Source organism: Rhamphochromis longiceps, linkage group LG20, assembly GCF_057381845.1.
Source record: "Rhamphochromis longiceps isolate RC_006_pf linkage group LG20, R_longiceps_female_GT1.1, whole genome shotgun sequence".
Lineage (NCBI taxonomy): Eukaryota > Metazoa > Chordata > Actinopteri > Cichliformes > Cichlidae > Rhamphochromis > Rhamphochromis longiceps.
This window is the reverse complement of record NC_140576.1, coordinates 461,845-483,674: the sequence shown is the minus strand read 5'-3', so window position 1 is coordinate 483,674 and position 21,830 is coordinate 461,845. Positions and strand designations below refer to the sequence as shown.

Here is a 21,830-nt window from a genome sequence, read left to right as displayed (position 1 = left end):
TTCGTTCTCTGCTCCTGATACAAAAAGTTAGATGGCACTCCAATCAAGATTTAAACAACGGACATTGTTTTAAAAGACACTCTAGGCGTTCAAGACATGGACAGTTTATTGGAAAAGCACAAAATGTTGCAGGGTTTCATGTCATCCTTTACACAGGTGAGGGTCACTGACAGCAGTGTATGCCTACAGATTCAAATAGAATGGCTAAAATATTTGCTTGGAAGGAATCAATGGTTTTAAAGCCAAGGATCATACAGTAAGTCACAGGAAATAATACAATAGAAAGATTACAGTGGCATGATTGGAAGCTTTAGTGTCCACGCTTACTGACAGTATAACTACAATTTATCACATAATGACACAGTCCTCCCTGTGAAGCAGATGTCACTAAAAATCATAGACATACAGTAAAGTAGTGCAAAGTGCGGTCTCCCTTTTCATAATACTCAAGTGTTTTCATGGTTAAGTGTAGCATAAAAACAGTACATGCAGGTGATGTTTGTTCATACAGAACTTTTTCTTTTACAGAGTTAAATAAAGTTTTTAACTGAGAATCTCTAGAATCTGCATAAGAAGTCATCAGGAAAACATTTCAAAAACACAGTGAAAGCTACACGTTTGCTTACATTTACACATTTGAGCCCTACACAGTCTATTTTTTTAACATTGTGTGACTGGTGTTTTTTTAATTGTAAAACAATGAGCAGCTTCTGCTCATGACGAAAGAAAAGGTTTGTTAAACAATGACAAAAACTATAATAATTTCTTTAAAAAAAATCAACAGGTGCTTTCTTTAAATTGTAAATTGTTTTTGAATACTTTTAATATAGTGTCTAAAATAGCACATTTTCAATTATTACACAAACTCACAATAGTTCTACGTGAAGAAAGAAAGAAAGAAAGAAAGACAGCCAAGTGACAAAAAACAGAAGTGCATCTAAAATAATCCATGTACTGTAGTTCATTTCAAATAGTTCTACTTTCCAACTGTTTCATGGAGGTAGGGGTGCAGCAAAATCTGGATCTGACTGAACCAGCACAGCTTCAGTTGTCTAGACTTCTGATTTGGAGTGCTATTAAGTAGTTTTGCTACTTAAGATGGATACTACAAAACCGCCGACATATCCCTGAATTGTTTAGCAGTTGTTGGTTAGTGTGATCTTTCTATTAACCACTTGAAGATAAAACCAGGTCAGACTCCTTAGCCCCCTCCTGGCCACTGCTACTGTGCCCACAGTTCCCCGTCAGCTCTGGAAAGAGGCTGGTTCGAGCAGAGTGACTGGGAGAGCCTGGAGTTGGACTCATGCCCGGCTTCTTGGGAGGAGTTGGGGGAGGGTATGCCCTCTCTGAACGTGGAATGATGGGGGAGCGGATGCCTGGAGATAGAGGCCCTGAAGGCGACCTTCCTCCCGGGGGAGATGCTGCTAGATTGCGGTAGTCTGTACCAAATGGAGAGCTGCTGATTGGAGCCAGCTTGACTCCAGCCTGCTGATTGGTAAAGCGGGACAGCACCTGAGTGACAGTGTTGCGGGCCAGCTGCTTAGCTGTGGTGTGCTCTGGTGGGGGAGGAATGGAGGAGGTGGTGGGGGAGAGGTCCCTCGGGGAAAGTGGGCCGCCATGCTGCTGCTGATCCAGCTCCGCCTGACTCTGGAACTTGTGCCTGGCAGCCTGGAACCGCTGATTGACTCCAGCCTGGTAGGAGGACTGATGGAAACCAGGACTGCCCAAACGCTTTGCCAGAACAGGAGAGGAAATGGGGGAAGAGGAGAGGGAAGAGGAGGCTGTGCTTGAGGGAGAGGCAGGATGAGGGTGAGGGGAATGCAAAAGTGATCCTCCCCCATTTTCTACTACCCCACCATTATCTGCCCCTCTCCCCTCCTGTGTCAGTTCTGTCTCTTTTTGACCATGATGGCCGTTGACTTTTGACAGTGAGGTGGATTTAGGCGTGACGGTTATCTTTCCATCCAGCTCAGTCTGAACAGAAGTGGAATCTGCCATCCTTTTGGGTATTGACTCTTTCTCCTCCACCACAGCTGCCTTTGCCTCTTCTTTAGATCCTTCAAGTTCAGCCAACCTCCTTTTCAGGTCCTCCACCTGTCTCTCAAGCTCCTTACTCCGTTCCTCCTCTTTACCCAGTCTGACTTTCAAGTGCTCACGTTCTCTGTCAAACTCAGCCATCTGTTTCTCAGATTTGGCCTGAAGCTTGGCTGCCTTGCTCTTCTCATTTTCAAGAACAGCCCGGAGCTTCTCCAGGGCACTGGTCTCCTCTTGCAGCAATACTTGAAGTTGTGAGACTTTCTGGGCTTCCTCCTGAGCCTGGCTGCTGGCTTTCTGGAGCTCCAGAGTCAGAGTTGAGGAGAGCTGCTGCTGCTGGCACAGAGACTCCTCCACCTTGCTCACTACTTGGGCTTTGTCCTTCTCTAATCTCTGCACCGTTGCATGCTCCACTTCCAGCTAGAAAGGGAATGAGAGAGACACAAATAAAGTCATAGTTGCTCTGCCACATGTGGCCACAAGGAGGCACAAGAGCACTGCTGTGTCACAGTAGATCCAACAGTGGAGCAGATACTGTTTTCTTTAAAAATACACATTTTCTGAAAAGTCTATTCACTATAACCAAGCTGGCAGCAATCGTGTTTTTCTGTTTCAAACACTGCTGTCTATTTTAGAGCTGTTTTATATGTCAATGACTTTTATGACATTAACTCAAGTGACACTGAGATAATAATGATATCGTCTCATTTAAAAAGCTATGTTCTTTGGAAATGAGCATTTACTGTGAAATCTTTTGAAGATTTCTGGGCTTCTAAAGAGCTTTGATGAGTATTAGAAGGAAGTGAGAGGTGAGAAAATATAATGGTGTGTGTATTTGGTATGAGGCAGGAAGGCCTAAGGAAGACTGAGAGACGCTCAGGAAGCCTTTCTTACATAAGGTCCTCGTGTGAAGTCTATGTAGTAGCCGATTGTGTGCTCTCAGTGTGCGTGCTCGCCGGCTGACCTTGCATTAGACGTGAACATCCATTATCTCAGGCTTCCTGAGACCATAAAGCCCCATGGCAACTAGTCAGCTAAACAATAGTCTCTTCCTCATCTGTTTCCCATGGAACATTTCTGTGCCTGTGTGTGTGTCTATACTTTTAACCGGACAAGCCCTCTCCACCCTACTGAGTTACACAGTGGAGTTTCACTGATGCTTCCCTGCTGCTGGGTTTTAAATCACCACCACAAGAGCGAAAAAGGACACTGTGCAGACAGGGAGAGGTGAGGGAAAGGGAAGCAGGTTGACCAGATGTGCTCATCTGTCAGCAAGAGAGGAACAATTTCTATAAGACGTTAACATTTTATCTCACAAAGACAAACATACATATAGACACACTTATTGTTTCGCCTATCCTTTACATTCCAGTCTCACCTGATGCAGTAGTTTATCTCTTTCTGTCTGCAGCATGAAGGTGAAATCAGCATGGAGTGCAGATTCCTGGACGTGTCGTCGTTTCTCCTCCTCCAAGTCTGCTATCATCTATCAAACATACAGCCAAAGGGAAAAACACTAAAGTTGTGAGTCTCCCACACATATCCTCACAGACCAGAGCTTTGGGGTGGAGAAGCTCCACATCCCCTCTCGGTCTGCCTCACTACTATAAGCCAAATCAGTAGCTGAAACAAATACACATGCATGTCCACACACAAAGCAAACTTGCACTTGTGTTAGCCCATGTGTGATAATGGCTGTGTAGAAAAGCTGATCTGAAGACTGGTGACTATCTGAATGTGCATTGCCCCTTACCCTTCTGTGTCTGTTTTCAGCAGCAGCTAACTGTCCCATCATCCTCTCCTGCATCCTCTTGCAGTGAGCCATGACCAGTTTAAGCACAGCCAGAGGATTTGGCCCCACTGCCCTTCCCTGCAGATGCGTGTGAGGTTCGGCGGCTGTGTTATGGCACTCCATGGCTTCGTTGTCCCGCTGCAGGGCCAGGAATGGATCGCTGAGGTCATACTGTCCGTAGCGCTCTTGGACAAAAGCATCTCTGTGCTGAGCCTATCAGATATACACAAACATTAACCTGTTATTTTGTTGCATATACAATGACAAGAAATCCATTCTGTTCTATTCACACATATGAATACGGTTGTGCTTTCCAAGAGATGCTGAAAATCAGCTTGAACAAATATCAAATATTGAACACACATTTTTGTGTAGCACAGCAGGCAACAAGAGAGAGAAAAAATCTACTACAGTCTACAGTCATGTGAAAAAGGAAGTTTTCACAGGACTCTATGTAGTCCTCTGAAAAACTAAGTACACAACACAAAGTGTAGAAACACCTTTATCAAAATACCTTGAAGTTTGTTTTCTGTGTGACTAAATCAGTCTCTCTTTGGTTCTCTTTTCTTTAAAATTTGGCATTAGTTTATGGACGCCTGTCTTAAAGTCCTGCAACAGCATTTTAACCAGGCTGGACTTTGACTGGGCCACTGGAGCACCTGGATTATTTTCTTTTTTAGACATTCTGTTGAAGATTTTCTACTGTCATTATGATTATGGTCCTACTGCATGACCCAGTTTCAGCTAAGCTTCAGCAGTCGGACAGACGGCCTCACAAGTGACTCTAGAATACTAAGTTCATAATCAAAGACTGTAAGGTGTTCAGGTCTCATGGCTGCAAAACAAGCACTAATTATTATCTCTATATCTCTGTGACTGACATTTGGTAGGAGGCGTTTGCCCTGATATGCCGTGTTTTGTCTTATCCAAAATGTGGTGCTTTACATTATAGCCAAACATCTCCACTTTGGTCTGTACAAAGGACACTGTTCCAGGAGTCTAGTTTGTTTAGACACAACTTTGCAAACCCAAGCCATGTAGCCACGTTCTTTATAGAGAAAACAGGCTTTTGGCAACCCTTCCAGAAAGTCACACTAGTCCAATCTTTTTCTAATTGTACTATCATTAACTCTAACAGTTAGCAGTATAAGATCTGTGTCTCTTTTACATTTCTCTGAGCGTTCCACAGCCTGACTTTGGGGTGATTTCCCCCCTAGATTGACAGGCAGCAGCACGAAGTCTTTCCTCCTTGGAACTGTGTTCAAACACAAGTGAATACCAGCAAACTGCCCCAACCCTCTCCTTTAACAGAGGTGTGCACGCTTGCTGGAGATCATTTAATTAAGTTGATTTAATTAACAGGACCTGACTGCAATTTGTTCTCTTAACTTCTATGGAAACATTGAAGATGTATTTTGTTTTTTCCGGGACTGTTATGTCCCGAACATGCATGCACATTAATATGTGAGTACAAGTTCAGACTTGACTCAGCAGAAACCAGTGTTTCTTATGTATGACAGTATATGGGTTTGATAGGATGAAGCCTCTTTTCCACACTGTGGCACCGAACCAAAAAAGGATATCATTATGACTGGACATAGATCCGGAAGCGTGTGTTTGTGTGATTGCAGGAAATCTGCGCTGAGTGATGTTATCGTCAGCGTGAGACCAAGCAGATGGTCATCCCCCTCAAACCAAACACAAAGAGGTGAGGAACGGCTATCCAGTCCCCCCACCAGGGGCAGATGTTAACGCCTCCCCAGGGATGCAGCGGTGAATGTTTGTACCATAAACTCAGACACACACACACACACACACACAAACCCGACGCTATTAAAGTGGTTCAATTATATGTAAACTAAAAACAAGTGAATAAAAAGTGACAGCACACCTGTTCAGGGGAAAAAATTAGGAGGTCTCATTGACTACATAGCAGATAGTATGTTTAGTATGTTTAGTATGTTTGAGTTCTGGAGGCACTCAGGGTCCGCAGGCAGTCCTAATGATGTGAGAACATGCTTCAGAGTTTACTCCACGGGTCTTGGGGACACAAGTCTCCATCTCCCCCTACTATTCTCATCAGACACCCCAGCTGAGTGCCTTCTCCTCGTTCCCATGCCCAAACATGCATGCCACTGCATTCCTCTGTAAGTTCATCATCACTTGTTAGAAAATGCATCTCTTTACTTCCTCCTCTCTGTCAGGCTCTTTTTCTCACATGCTCTCACAAAACAAAAAATACCATTACAACACACACACACCCTCAGGGCTTCAGTAGGAAGGCTGTATTTGAGGCTTTCTCTCTGGCTATACAAAGAATGTGACCCTCAGTGAAGAGATTACAGAACTTGCACAAAGACACTGTCTCAGTGCTTTCAGTCCCATGCATTGTTCCCAAGTCTGACCCTGCAGCCTTCAGTGTCTGAGAACCAATACGACTGTATATCCGTATCTCAGTTTCCCTTTTTCTATGACTATAAAGTTTTGTGTTAGCCATTATGTATATCCTGAACTGTGGTTGTGAACTTTTGTTATTTTTCTGTTGGTCATTAGAGTAAAACTGGAGAGAAAACTGCAGCTTCCTGAGTTAAATAGCTGTTTAAACAGACCATTAAGGGCTGGGCTCAGTGTGTGTTTGTAGCAGAGCTGGCCTAAGGTCTGGCCTCTCGTGTTTTTTTGCCGGGACAGTTCTGATCGTAATGACAGACTGCACTTTCCTTTATGACAGGGCACAACAAGCAAAGCCTCTCTGCTACATAGCTCTACACAACTACAGACAACAAATGTCTTTATAGGAAGTCATGGGAAAAAATATGCAGGATACTTTTCAATTTGAATTTGGTACTCAATTAGCTCAGCAAGTAGCACAGACAAAGTCAAAATGTGCACTGATTATCTGATTTAACTGACACTTTGTATACAAGTTAAATGGAATCAAGTGGTTGTTTTTTCTTTTCTTCAAGCAGCAGTTATGAGAGTGAAAACTTCCATTAAAATGGTTATACATAACATATCTGCTCAATAGTGTGCATCTTCAGTGAGTTTGGTATGACAGCCGGGAGCTAACTACTAGCTAGCTAACCACTAATGACACCATAAAAAAACCACAGCTTAACAGAAGCAAGAGTATGGAGTAATTTCTTAGGAGAGCCCGTACACATCCTACTCAAAGTAGGTTGCAGAAAAATACAGCAAGCTCACATACAAACACATGATGTATGAACATATATAACACATATATTTTTTATAGCTAACACATACACAACTAATAGCCACACATTAACTTGAGCCAGCAGTGTCATTAGTATTCTTACAAGTAAAAAGCTAATTAGCTAATGTTGCTAAGCAGTTAGCTTACAGAGGTTTTAGCAGAAATGTGAGAAACAGCCAAACTGAAGCAGAGATTTGCTAAGGTATTATTTTAACTGGGAGACTAAATAGTAGCCATAATAGGAGCAGGCGAACTCTCTACATACTATGAAAAGGTGCTTCAATGCTTCTTTTATTACTTCTGTTGCTTTAGTTTCTTATAAATTCTCCTTTACACCTTTCCATCACTCCAAACTGACTGAAATTGTAGACCTACATGGCAACAGAAAAAAATAGAGGCAATTTAAAAATGTCTCAGCCTAAATGGGTTATTATTTATTGCCATTATGTGCAAAGCCAGCAATAAGAATATAAACAAAATTTGGTTGCACACACAGCTAAAACAGACAACCAGCAAATAAGAAAGATTTAATAATTAAAAATCAGAGTTAAAAACAGTGTATTAGGTTTACGCTGATTAGCTTTTCCAGATGATGCAGATAAATAATGCCCTGCAGCACAGCGGCCCCCTCAAACGGTGTCTCGACAATGTAGGCATGTGGTGAGACATCATGTCTCTTTAAGTTTATAACAGTTATTAAAACTACAAATTGACTTGTAAGTCAAGTGTAATTCAATGATAGTACTCACTTTTTTATTCATTACTTTTATTTCTTCTTCTACTCAAGAGAGAGAGAGAGACAGACAGAGGGAGCGAGAGAAAGAAAAATGGGATTATGAGATTTTAGGTGTTTGCTTTATGAAATGTAAGCTAAGGTGTGCTCGAGACACCTCCCAGGTACATATTAATCACAGGTGGTGCTAAGATAAGTGGGACGACACCAAATGAAACTTTCTAAGTAATGTTTAACTGCAGCAAATGTTATCATCAGCAGTTACTGATGCAACATGGAAGTGGGTGTTCTCACCCTTTGGTCAGGCATTGCTTTCAAAAAGGCATTTCATTAGTGGAACAAGGAAACTCTGTGCCAGATCTCCTATGTGGCTTTTTAAAAAAGTTGTATTATTATTACTAGTGCCAGGCTGTGTGGTAAATCTAAATAAAATGAAGGGTGTTGTTAGATATAAACCTTTATTTTGAAATCTAGTTAAGGTGTAACAGAAGCAGCCATAAAAAGGCATCCTTAGGAAAACATTGCCTCATATTCAACTACTTGTTTCTATCAATTCTGTGTGTGACATGGTTTGTGTTTCCAGATGCTGTTTAAATGATATTTAAGTGGACCCACCTTCTCTTTTACACACTTTAAGTCAATGAGCTGTCCTCTTACAATCTCCCAGCTGTTGGTTACTGACCGAGTGTACACTACAATACTCTATTAGGCTTCCTTTTAAGGGAAACTTCTGTGTGGTTAGTGGCCCTTTTTTATAATGTTTACCCTGCCAATCTTAAGAACTTGTCCAAATCGGGCAGTACACACTCTTATCTGAACAATAAAGTCTTGCCCACCCTTATTGTTTATGGAGTCGGGAAATCACATCAGCCTATAAAAATAGACAAAGCATTTTAGGATTACAGGACATGACATCATATGAAAAACATTACCACACAAACTCTGTTGCCTGGACAAACAAAAACAGTTCCATTATCAGATAATCCAGCGTCACAGACTTCGTTACAGTGTCTGTTTCGTACATTTGCTCCCCACTTTGTCTCAACAGAAATGCACCAGTCTACAAGGACCAACCTTATACTTCCTCACTGCCAATTTAAGGAGCAGGTGTAGAGCTTCTTCTCTAAAGTACATGTTTTCAACACACTAACTTTAAGTTGCTCAGCGCTTAACAGGGAGAAGATAATAATAGCATTAGTTCCCTTTAGTTGCAGACAATTGTTAACTCAAAACATACGCCACACCTCTTGGAATGCAAGACCTGTTTCTGGTGTCATGTTCTGAGGAATGTTCCCTCTAGTAAAACTGCTCATCTGTGTCCTCGCTGATGAGAACTGGAAACATTAAAACCCAGAATCTGTAGAGACAAGTCCCACAGTTGACACCATCTCATTGTGTGATTAAGTAAGCAAACAACTGTTGCAGCTCCAGGTTTGCAGGGGTTTCAGGTGAAGGAGGGGTTACAAAGATGCAGGTTTGTTTTGCAGTCCCAGGTACTTGCTGCTGGGAGGAGAGAGTGTTTGAGGTAGGAAAATACTGGAAAATATGGTAGAGCAATCTGCCCCACATGCAAGTAAGCATTGACTTCTTTGGTAAGTGCAGTGTGCTAGTAAACAAACTGAAAAGAGAGCTCTAATTGAGGAAAAGCATTGTTATAGCAACTGCTTGAGATATGTTAACCAGAGTGGGAAGGTACAAAAGACCCAAGATAGTGAAACACAAATTGTATAAATAGACTTCCTGGGTGTCAAACTGATACACAGAGACAGACTAAATTGAAGCCTGCTATCAAGTCCTGACACTCCCTTCAACACACAGTCTGCCCTTACATTGACCTGTCAGCAATCTACTGTACCGGCCCCCAGCTGGAACAAAGGAAGTCAGTGATCTAAGCCTATAACTCTGTACATCCTCTGCACAGTAAACACTGCAGCCTCTGACAGGCCCCATGGAGACCACCAAACCTGTGTGTGTGTGTGTGTGTGTGTGTGTGTGTGTGTGTGTGTGTGTGTGTGTGTGTGTGTGTGTGTGTGTCAGTTGTGCAGATGGGACATGGGTCACAGTTAAACATCAAAGTCCCCCCGTAATGTGGTTGTGTTGTGAGGAAAAGAGATAGAAGAAAAAACAGAGTAATAAAGATTTGGAAAAAGGAATAAGTCGACTATGCATTTGTCCTGAGGGGATGGTTGAACATGTGCACTGAGTTTCAGGTCAAACACTGTATGCTTCAGCTCTACATAGCAGCCCTTTGACTTGCATATGAGCTGGTGTGGTTAGAATGGCTTTCCTTCAGGTCCCGGCACTGAAATTCTGCCTTCTCATTTGCTTTTTAGATAAATGTCAATATCAAAGCCTATATATCACATCACTGCTACTTGTTCTCATTGTAGGCCTAATTGTTATTTCAGACAATGAGGCAAACATTCACGGTCTAAGCATAGAACAGCTGCTGTGGCAGGAGTATAAAAAGCGGCACAAAGAGAACTAATCAGACCAGGCCCAGACACTAAACACTGTTGTTGGAAAAGAAAGCTATTCTCTCAGCTTGAGTGAATTAGCTGCACAAAACTCAACATCCAAAAGAAAACCAAGCCTAAACGGTTCTCTAAAATCAGACGTGTGATGAAACATGGCTGTTGTGGAGTTTTGTCTGGAATGACGTTTATAATCTTTTCTAATGTGGACTCTTGTGATTCAGGTTGCCCAAGTTGAAAGATGTTTGGGTGTTGACTGGCACAACTTTGCCTAAATGCTATGTAGAGTATGCAATCTAAAAATGCAATCTGCAGTCATCTTCATAGTCTGTGTTTAGTGTTCCAAACACAGTTATGTACAACTAATTAGCCCAAGCTAAACAGCTCTTGCAAGGCTTTGAAATATTTACCTGAGGCAACATACCACACCAGAGTAATCTGCTTCTGTTTTCATTTTGCAACAATGGGAATCCCCAGATTTAAACTAATGTGGTCACAAAAGACACCAGTATAAACTGCAGTCTGTCTGAACTCAATCGAGACACAATAGTCAAAACTGAAAAGTGACTTGAGTTTAAAAAGAAAATTTGGTCAAAGGCCAGACTGACCAGCAATAATACTGGTGCTCTGATGAACCCAGAACGGCTGCTGTGCCATCGTCTTCACTAGCTCTTTTTCCTCAGCTTCCTGTTTACATATCCCCTCCCAGTTCACTCACATTCTTATTGGGAGCGTGATGCTGAAACAGGTTAATTTTAGTGTCAAATGGTGTATGGACTAAAGATAGTCTCACATTTTGTTTTATTCATTGGGATACTGGGATGGAAATGATACGGTTAATTATGCTCCGTCATGTAACTCCTTCAGTAAGCACGAGTCCACGGGGGGATCTGTTGTATCAGATGTAGCTGCCAACTTACCCTGAGGGCGTGTATGACTACATCCTGGGCCTCTAGCTCCCCCTCCAAGATACTGAGGAGAGTCAGCAGCTCCGCTCTGCTTAGAGCCTCCACGTTCATCTTCTCCTCCTAAAGACAGAAAGAGTGAGTGAGTGAAAGCAAGATTTCTCATTGTTCCTAAAAACTGTTTTATTTCATTAAAGGAGCAGATGAAAAAAGAATGAAATCAAATTAGGAAACAAGATTGCTTCTGGGTATTACAAATTGATTTATATGTAAATCAGCCCCCAGTAGTAGCTACTCATTCTCATTTTTCAGGGAGCGACACAGAACTGATATACAAAGGGACTCGGGTCCCATCTGTGGACTTGCTGAGTTGTGCTCCGGGTTATAAACAGGAAGTCATTAGCATATCTGCACATTAAGTCCAAATCCCAAGACTGTTAGGCAAATGTGATAGTCTGAAACATCTTTTTTTAAGCTTGTAAGACCTTAGCCATGCTACACCTACACTACTGCATCCTGTGATTCACAGCAGGGCCCTGTTTAGTCACAGGGGCCAGACATAACACACCTCACACAGCTGACATCATTCTTAAAACTGAGACAGACCTTTCTGAAAGTTGACTTCATCTTTTGAATTGCAGATGAAGTCATTTTCAAATCAGCTCCTTTAAATCACATCGAAACTGCTCAGTGTGACAAGAGTTTGATGAGGTATGTGTGAAGAAGGAGATTATGATCATGGTCTTCCTCATGGGGCCCATATGTAAAGGCAGACTTTAACATTCATGGGTCACATCTGGCCATTTGGTTGTCCCTGATCGACCTGACATGAGGTCAATGGGAAATTAAAATTCCAACATAAATAAGTATAAATCATGAGGTTTGCCCCATTTCAGCTGTTTGGTGAAACACAATGCAAGAGCCGGTTGCTGCATTTCAGGATCACAGTTTGAGTCACCATTATGAGACTAAATAGGCAAATAAATGCAACTTGACTAAAGCAGAGGGGGAACACACATCTAAACCTGCAAAGCTGCAAAAACAACCAAGGACTTTTTTTTGTTTTTACCAGGATGGAGCGATCAAGACCAGCTCCACGATTTCCCATACAACTGCAAAAACAATAAGTAATTCTCTGGTGGTTTATCAAAGAGTGTTTCATGGACTCTGCATTTGACAGGAACAAGCTGGATCAAGGACATTGCAGGAAATCTGGAGCTTCAGTTGAAGCTCGGGGCAAGAGCTGTGATGTCTGTGACACGTGTGAATGCTTTGATTGGCTGGGACTCAAATGGGACAAACTGGCAGGTGTTTCAACTGGTTGTTGTCCAAATCTGCCAGAGAAAAATGTCACCTTTGAAGCAGATATAAGAAAAACTGACTGAAATGAAGACAGAACTGAATTCTTTGCATTTTATATTACACCCGCAGATGCTGCATGTCAGTACTAAAAAATTATTTTATTTTATTAATGCTAAAACTTAAATAGTTAATTTAATCAGAGAAAGAGCACTGATTGAGTGTGTTGCACTTTCGATTCATTCGAGCACTTTAAGTCAGTGTCACTGCTGGATTTTTATTCTTCTTTCAAAAAATACTTTCTACACATAAGGAGAGATCTCATTAGATGTTGTTTCACTTTGGATCTACCTCATACATGAACAAATATTCTCATTCATTAAGGTTAACAAATGCATATACAGCTGTCCTTCGTGTTTCCTGCACAGCCACTGAGCCTGACTTCTGTGCACTTGTTCAAGCCCAAAGCAGACTAGATTTTTAGATCTAAAGAAACCTACAAAACAGAACTGAAAAACTACAGATGAAGTAATTAAACTAAAAGCAAAAGAACAACAACACTTTGTATGAGTCAAAAATCTCTGAAATCTTTCCAAAAAACACACTTGTTTTTGAAATATTGTTGATTAAAAAATGATAAAATGCTGCCATTTCCACTATGTCTACTAAGTGTATCGTCTAATCTTACGAGTAGCAGAACTGAGTTCAGCTTATTGTCGTGGCCCTCCACAACTGTCCCCGTTTCTCATGTGACCCGTTGGGAACATTAATTGCCCAGCTCTGTCTTTAGGTGTTCAACTGAGTCAAGATCTGCTGTCTGCAAATGGCACATCGTGTGATGAGTTTTATTTTCATACTTACTAAACCATTTGGTGTTTTGATATTTCCTTTAATTTGTCAAAGCAACTTTTCTCATCTCCTCTTTTTTAAAGAAACCCACCCTCTTCTCCTCGCTGCCACGAAGTTTCAAAGCTTTTGCTTTCTTCAAGCAGCGATCCCACAACACTCTCTGTCCCTCCAGAATTCCAGAGTGCATTCTGTGGCTCACCGACATTCACAGCAAAGCAGCAGAGTGTGAATCAGCAGTTATTTACTGGCTACTTACTTGTCATAATGTGAAAGTGGTTTCACTCTTTCTCAACCACACACGTACTTTAGTTTTGTGTCAGTACTGCTGTATGTTTGACCTGTTTCCAGTCAGTGTAATGCCAAAACTGGGTATTTGTCATTCGATCAGCTTCCATGGAAAATCGTTGCCACATTCCAGGGATACCCAAACCATGGGAATCGTCACTCAAGAGTAAATTACTGAAACCCACTCTGTAGCTGACATGGTTTTAACTGTTGCAGGTTGGCTGTGTGAGTAGCAAAGCTTGATCCGGTAATAAGCCAAAGCAAATACATTCATGGTGTTAAAATTAGAGGTTATGCTCATCCATATCAAGCCAGACATTCAATATAGAAGCAGAGCATCTAATGTGGTCTGTGGTAAGTGCCAAAGGGAGAGTACACACCTCAGTTACTGTGGTCATCTTGAGTGAATTCACACATAGCCCAGCGTTTATGCTCTCTCTTTAATCTCTCTACTGTGGTTTCTCTCAGGTTAAAAATTAGCTAAGAAAACGGGAAGGGTCCTCCCTGCTTTGCTCACTGTGTGGGAAAGAGTGCTCAGTCTGCTCCATGCATTTCTAAATGATCGCTGGGGTTGCTCAGGAGCAGCAGAGGATCCACCTGCCGTCCCGGGCCTTTGTGTAACACAAGGGGATGTCATTATTTTCTGGATTGGTAACATTCAGTTCAATATCCAAGTGCCATAAACCTCATAACAACATCAAATTACCTTTTATTAATAGCTACAGCTGGGATTTAGGGTACAATCAATACTACTGAAGCACTCACACCCTACAGCCTGAAAATGAACGATTATTCAGATTCCTCTTATTTTGGCTACTATATTTATGTGGAAATGTTTTTCCCCGTAATGACTTAGCACAAGGTCCCAAGTTAACCCCTGTAAAAATCAGAAATACCAAAATCCTTTATCGTACAAGCAAATCTCAGACTGTGTCAGAGATTCACCTGTGGACTTTTGCAGTTTAGTTTTTACTTTAACAACCCGCCAAAGCAAAGTGGTAAAAACCTCTTCCATACCTTCATGCGCTCTTTTCTGGCCGCATTAACTGTTCTTTGAATCCAAAAACGGGGGACTCCACAACAGCATGAATCAAAGCACTCCACTGTCACTGGAGCTGCTGCTCTGGTGCGAGCGTGAACAACAGACCTTCAGTGACGAGACAGTCAGCCAATCACAAAGGCGTAGTGCAACAGCTCAACCAATGGTTGGTGGGTTGATCGGTGGAGGGCGGGGATATATGCGGTCATGGGTGTCCGGGATAAACCTCTTTGTTTCGGACGTCCAACGTTAGATTTATGGCAAGTCCGTGTCTGTGCGTTAAATTCTGAAAGATTTGGTCTAATCGCAAAATAAATCTGTATATTTACCAGTTCCGATGGATGGTGTGAATGCTTGAAGCGTACACACGGAGTGAAAATAAGATTTGTTTTGCCATAGAAGTCACAATAAATGATTTCAATATGATTAAAAGGCTTCGGCTGTTTGCTTTAGAAATAGTCTCCCTTTAAAAGCAAACTTTGAGCGAATTATTCCACTAAGTACTCTCAGCACCGTAAGCCTCGTGGTGAATACAGCGTGCTGCCTCTTGCTTTGTTCCAGCCCCTCCTGATGGCCGCATGGCAACATCGCACCTCATCTTTCCTACTTGATCAGTGCACCCGATCTGTAAGACGTCTTAGACTTGATCTCAAGTTCACAGTTTAGTCCTGCACGTCACGTGTGGTTTTGCAAGGACCATTATATGACGACGCATTATATAAATTATAGCCTGATTTAGAGGGGTTGTGGTTAACCAACCTGTCCTAAGTACTGGAGATCGTCTTTCAAGCAGTGAACAGTGGACTGGTTTAGTCACATTAGCAAAGAGAGGTCACGGCATTGAACACTCTAACCTTTGTTCCAACATGTCCTTGTTTTGTTCCTGTGCTGGCTTTGTGAACCTACTCTTTTTAAAAAAGTAAGAGCCAAAACCGGTTGGTTATGTTACAGGATTGAGACCAACCACAATTTATTGTAGTATTTACTGACTTCAAGCTTGTCTGTCTGGTGGCTTAGAAGGCCAGACTGGCTGTTATTTTAGATTGTGCGCTTTCTTAGATTGTAATGAGCAATCTTCAAACACACACACACACACACACACACACACACACACACACACACACACACACACACACACACACACACACACACACACACAAATAAACTATCCTTTAATTCCTCTTTTACAGTGAAAGAGCAGTTAAAAGACAGTTTATTTTCACTGACCATTTACTAAAAATTGCTTACTTCCACTAAGCGTGGCACTAACAACATTTGCACAATTTCAATATTTCAAGTCCATTAGACATGAGATGGTCGCCGTTTTCTAGATGGATACTGACAAATGTAAGAATAAGTATTCTTCCAGATATGGTAAAAAAAAGATATGGATAAATATGGACTTGGGACACATTTATAAAGTTGTGTTTATACTGTATTTTTTAATACACATAATTGTAACACTGCAATAATAAAGTAACTAAGAGGGTGCAGTTAAAAATTGCACAGTGGAAAATGCTTCAGTCTATAAAAACAGCAGGCTTTAATCCTCCTACGCCAGTTCCACTTTCGTTGTCATCCTGCAGGTGGCAATATAGTGCCATTTGGTTGCAAACAATTTTGTCCATATGGTACATATTCCAGCTTTTGTTTGCTGAATACATGATGTGATACCTGGGACTGAACGCATGAACACCATCAGTAAAATCAATAGATTAAGTTTCACAACTATTTTACTATCTGGCACAGGACTGTGTTGGATCAAAAATTGATTATTTTTTTTTATTTTACATCAGGTCTAGGTCTCAAAACGTCTTCAAGTTTTAAAATTTGTGATCAAATCTAACATTAAGGCATGGCCACTGAAATCAGTGTAATAACAGCCAAGAGCACCAAGGTCATTAGCAACAACAACAACATTTTCCCTGTCTTGGGCTTTTTCCATGTAGATATCTTTCTGCCCACTAAAACTTTGCACCACTGAAATTAGGCCTGAAAATATCACGTAGTACCTCTCAGCCAACAAAGCTATCAAAACTCGATGCACTTCTCACACTTACTCTGAGATTTAAGATATGTAGCTATACTGACAACTATTTTTCTGCTAATAAGTTTATCAAGTAGGTGTTATTTAAGTTTATATAAGACATCCAAACGCAAGTTGTATTTGGGTGGATCTAGTCACACATGTCCGTGCCACATTTATTTATTTTCATTGGCCACATTTTGCCTAATTTAATCTTAAGTTAAATTAAGATTAAACAAATTTCCCACGTGTGGGACTAATAAAGGTTATCTTATCTTATCTTATCTTATCTTAAGTTGGCTACTCGACTAAAACTATTGGCTCATAACCTACAAAAACACCTCCAAATTGTTTTCTTTGCCCTTAATACCTAATTTTATCATGATAAAAACAAAATAATTGTGACGTGAAGGGGAATAAAATCTATTAGCATATTATTGTGAACTTTGAAACAGAGCAGCTAAAAAGCTCTTTGAGTCAATTTATGCTAATGATTCAAATTAAAAGGAGCCTACTTTGATCATAAATAAAATATCTGGTCTGGTTACTTAACCCCCTCCCCACCAAAAAAAGAAAATAAATACAAGAAAAGCAAAAAGGTTTGAATCAGAGTTCAGCTTCAGTTCAAACCAAAAACCTGTTGAATTAATGGTGAAAGAAACCGCCATGGTCTATTTTTTCTATTTATGTTTTTTCCTTTTTCAATCCACAGCTGTTTCAACACTGGGCATTTATCGTGTAACATTAAACATCTGCTATATTTTTAAGCAGCTGTGTTACATGAAACATTCAGCTATGAATCCTAAAAAAAACCACATTTCTGTGACAGAAACAGAACTGTGTTGAGCTGAACTAGATGCATTTGTCACAGGTGCACATGCATTCTACTTTGAGGTGAACTATTTCCAGTTCCAGTTCCAGGTTGGGATTGTATTTATCTATATATTCTGGATAAGTAAACAGAAACAGAGAAAGAAACACACTTCAAGAGCCCACTTAAAAATGTAATTAATGATCTCTTCTTGCATGTTTCAAAACTATTTTTGATGTATTGTTTTAAATGAAAAGCAGTGTTGTCTCACTGTCACAGCCTTTATGTGTCTGTTTCTCAGCTTTACAAGTGGGCGTTAGGCAATGCTTCATCTTCCTGTGCTCGTAGAAAGAGGTAATGGAAATTACCTTCCGCAATCAGCTTTTATTAAAGCTGAGCAACAGGTTTAGAAAAAAGCAGAGTGCCTGCTCTTCTTGTCTTTTCCTTTGCCGTTGCATTGGCATCTAATGGCAAACTCTTTCAGGTTCTGACAGCTTCTCAGTGTGGCATCCTTTCATCATCATCTGAACATGTTTTCTGTATTACAGTAATAGAAAAAAAGAAGGTAAACCCTCTTTCAGTTCTAAAGTTATTCACAGTGGAAAACATTCAAGATAGTTGCCAATCTTCCCAGGAGTTGAAATCCAAATAAATTCACCCTGAGGTTAGACCATGCAATGGTCAGGGAAATTGCAAAAAACCAAGAGCTACATCTCAGACTCTACATGCCTCATTTAGCGTGCCAAATGTCAAAGCTCATGGCAGTACAATAAGAAAAAGATTGAACAAGTTGTGCTTGGTGTGAATGGTTTCCAGGAGAAAGTCTCTGCTCTTTAAAAAAGAACATGGCAGCACACGTTAGGTTGGCAAAAATTATTCAGAATACTCCTCATATTAACTGTGAAGCTTGACGGTGGCGAGGTGGGCTTGTTTGACAGCCACAGTACTTTGGCACCTTGTGGTCACTGAGAAAACTCCTCTGTGTACCAAAGTATTCTCAAATCAAATTTGAGGTAATCTGTCCAACAGCTAAACAGCTCGGCCAAAAGTGGGTCACGCAACAAGACAATGATCCATGAAGTACATATGAGCATATGAAATATATCCATGAGTCCTTTCAAGGAAGCATAGCAACCAATTTACAACAGAATTGTCAGGGCTCTGTGTGCAGGCGGATGGAGAGGAGGATCCAAATGCGAGACTCTGAATTGAAACTGAGAACCTTAGCTTTATCGCTGGTGAGAAACACATGAACTGAACAATGACACTGAGAAGTGAACACACAGCCATAATTCTGAGGGTACGACACGACACTGAGCACAGGAAAACACAGGGCTAATATACACAGGGTGGTAATCAGGGAATGGGCAACAGGAGGGAGACACAGCTGGGAGAAATTGGACTAACGAGGCAGGGGAGCAAAGCTGCACACACTAACATAAGACATAGACTTTCACAATAAAACAGGAAATAAGACACAAGGATGCAGACTAAGAAACACAGACTTAACACGGGCAGAACTAAAAATAAACCAGAATAAGCTGGAACATAGAACATCATCATCATCACCACAAACACTAAGAGAATAAGAAAACAATCAAACACACCAAAGTAACTTGAAACGCAGATTCATCATAAAACCCAACAAAGCACCAGAGAAACATAAAGAACAATCCATCATTCAAAAATAAACCAAAACATAACTCAAACTACTGGGTCAAACTGACAGGAATGGTTTAAAAAATGAAGGTGCTGCGATAGTTCAGTCAGACTCCAGACCTCAACCTTATCTTAATCATGTGCGTTAAAGAAATCTCACAAAAATCAATGACCTAAAGTAATATTATAAAGAAGAGTGGGACAAAATTCATCCACAACTATGTGACAGCCTGATAGAGTTATGACAAGGAAACTTAATGGTTGTTATTGCTGCTAAAAGTGGTTCAACAAGCTATTACTTTTTTTCCTTCTTTACACAATGCTTCCATATTTTTGCTTAATTTAATTAATGTTAAACAATTAATAACTTAGTTTGTTTGAGATTGTATTTGGCCAGTTTTAAGACTCTGTAAGATCATTTTTATTGTATTCGGATGTACAAAACTTTATATTTGAAAGATGGCGCACTGTCCCTTAATCGTGATTGAAAGTGTTTACAGAAAGAAATAAAATAGGAAAAGTTCATACCTTCCTACGATTTTTCAAATGCCTATCTGCCTGCAGCACTTACAGTCAGCAGCTATAGTAACATGCCTCTTTTTTGTGTCAGATCAATTGTGGAAAGATGAGTTTAACAAGGAGAAGTGAGAGAAGGTCACGAGAAACAGATAAGATATTGAGGACCGACTGTGAGAAATAGCGGCTGATAGTGAGGTTTGAACACAAAGGAGAGTGAAGATGAAAGAAGGCAGCACGTAATGCGTAAACATGCTGACTGCTACTTAATATAATCTCAGTCTTTACATATTCCCTGGGTAATTTCTTGGACAGCGTTTATTTATATGCCTTAATACTGTCTATGCTATTTTGAAGACAGGGAATCAAGAGGTGTATTATAGCAGATGATAGCTGGTGTGTCCTCCAGATGTTGTCTGGGAAGTGATTTGCTAATGAAGGGCTCCTCTTGTCAGCTCTAAACCTCAGCGACAGTCGATGACATTGAAGAGGACACCTGCCTGTCTGACCAGCTGACAGAAAACCTCAGTTGTGCCTCTCTGTCTCTCTCACAGACCTCCCCCACCCACAACTACACAAAATAAATAAATGCAACCTCATCCAACAGAAATACGAGATGCTTTTAAAATGCTTTAAACCTAAATACCTGAAATGTCATGACAGACAATTCACGCAGAGTTAATATGAGGTGCAATCAGTTGACAGCATTGCATATTTATTCATGCTCACAAAAACACATTTTGTACCAGAGCTGTAACAAGGCTTCCAAAGTTCACAGCGCCAGTGTGCGGTTCACTGTGATCCCCTAGCTTGCCTGATGATTTGGCACTTGGCCCGGTGAATGTCGCCTCCTGTAACCAGTGAGTGAGTGTGTGTTTATGCGTATCTTCCTCACTTACCGCTGAACTACTGTGTAACCAGTACGTGGTGAGTCATGCTGGAGAGAGGTACAAATATCTGGCAATGGCTGCTGGGCAAGAGGAAGAAAAGTAAAATTGCAGCACTGGAGAGAGGGGGCGATGGCTCTCAGTGCCTGGTTTTGAAGGTGAAGCAAATGTCACTTTATATTACAATCACTGACTCTGATGCACAGCCATCAGCAGAAGCTATCAGATCTATGTTTGAAATAGATTTATGTACTATATAATTGTAACCTGTTCAGTCCTCATGAGGTTAGGGCCATAAATTGTTGGACAATTTTTGTAAATTTGCATCTGTACATGGATTTTAAAGCAAGTTATGATCATAAGTGCAGACTTTCAGCTTTAGTTCAAGGGCTTTTTTTCAACAAAAAATCTGCATTAACTGTTTTTACACAGAAGCTCCGATTAAGTGACGAGTGAAGCCTGTTCCCTTGTTATTTCATGACAAATGAAGCATACATAATATATGAAATTCATTCAAAGTTGAAACTTGGATTTGATATCATTGTACTATCATTTTAAATACAAGGGCCAGAGAGATGTCAGAGCAAGAGAGGGAAGCTATCATTAGGCTGGAAAACAAAACCTATCAGAGAGATATCAAAAGCTTTAGGGCTGCCCAAATCAGCCATGCGATAGTCTTACAAAGCAACACCACTGAGCAACACTAAAAGGTCTGAAAGACCACAGAGAATAACTAAAGTGCATGATGACAGAATTCTTTCTATGGTTGAGAAAAAGAGGTCGTTGTTATCAAGGTCTACAACTGAGAGACACCTTCATAGATGGAGCTGCAGTGGGTTTACAACAAGGTCCAAACCACTGGTTACACTCACAGGCAGACCGAATAAGACTAGGGCCTACACAGTTCGGTTCCACTGGCAGAAATCTTATAGCAGCCAGTCAAAGAGAGTCACTAGTGTATCTTAATGATGTGACTGCTGATAGAAGTGGCAGGAGGATTTCTGAGGTGTACAGAGGTATATTTCAGCCAAATGATGGAAAACTGATCAAACGCTGCTTCCCAGTGCAAATGTAAATTGACCCAAAGTGTGTTGTAAAAGTGTTTCTTGGGATAAAGAAACCAAGTGAGTCACATGAACTCACAAAAATAAATATAGAAAGATCCACAAACATGCAACTGAAGGTGCCGCTTTGGTCTGCACTTCAGTGCATCTTGACTGTTTGACCTAAAATTTTAAAGACCACCACATTGGTGGTCTTTAAAATTTTTTCTTTCTCCAATAAGTGATGATCCTAACTGTAGCAAGTCC

At 40.8% G+C, this 21,830-nt stretch overlaps 1 protein-coding gene across 1 annotated transcript; it reads right to left on the bottom strand.

The window, feature by feature from the left end:
• Window positions 1-88: 88 nt before the first annotated feature.
• On the bottom strand, window positions 89-14,756 carry cttnbp2nlb (CTTNBP2 N-terminal like b). Its single transcript, XM_085393083.1, has 5 exons — window positions 14,600-14,756; window positions 11,165-11,272; window positions 3,788-4,039; window positions 3,413-3,520; window positions 89-2,454 (listed from the first exon to the last, which is right to left on the bottom strand). Exons 1-5 carry the CDS (start codon window positions 14,603-14,605, stop codon window positions 1,168-1,170), a joined length of 1,761 nt encoding a protein of 586 aa, XP_085249209.1. The 5' UTR covers window positions 14,606-14,756; the 3' UTR covers window positions 89-1,167.
• Between the last annotated feature and the right edge of the window lie 7,074 nt (window positions 14,757-21,830).

What these genes read in the sequence shown, in the direction of transcription:
- cttnbp2nlb (XM_085393083.1), bottom strand. An exon ending in TAGTCATACACGCCCTCAGG is followed by an intron (nt 4,040 to 11,164) that starts GTAAGTTGGCAG and finishes TATATCTGATAG; the next exon opens with GCTCAGCACAGAGATGCTTT. An exon ending in GAGATAAACTACTGCATCAG is followed by an intron (nt 2,455 to 3,412) that starts GTGAGACTGGAA and finishes TTCCCTTTCTAG; the next exon opens with CTGGAAGTGGAGCATGCAAC.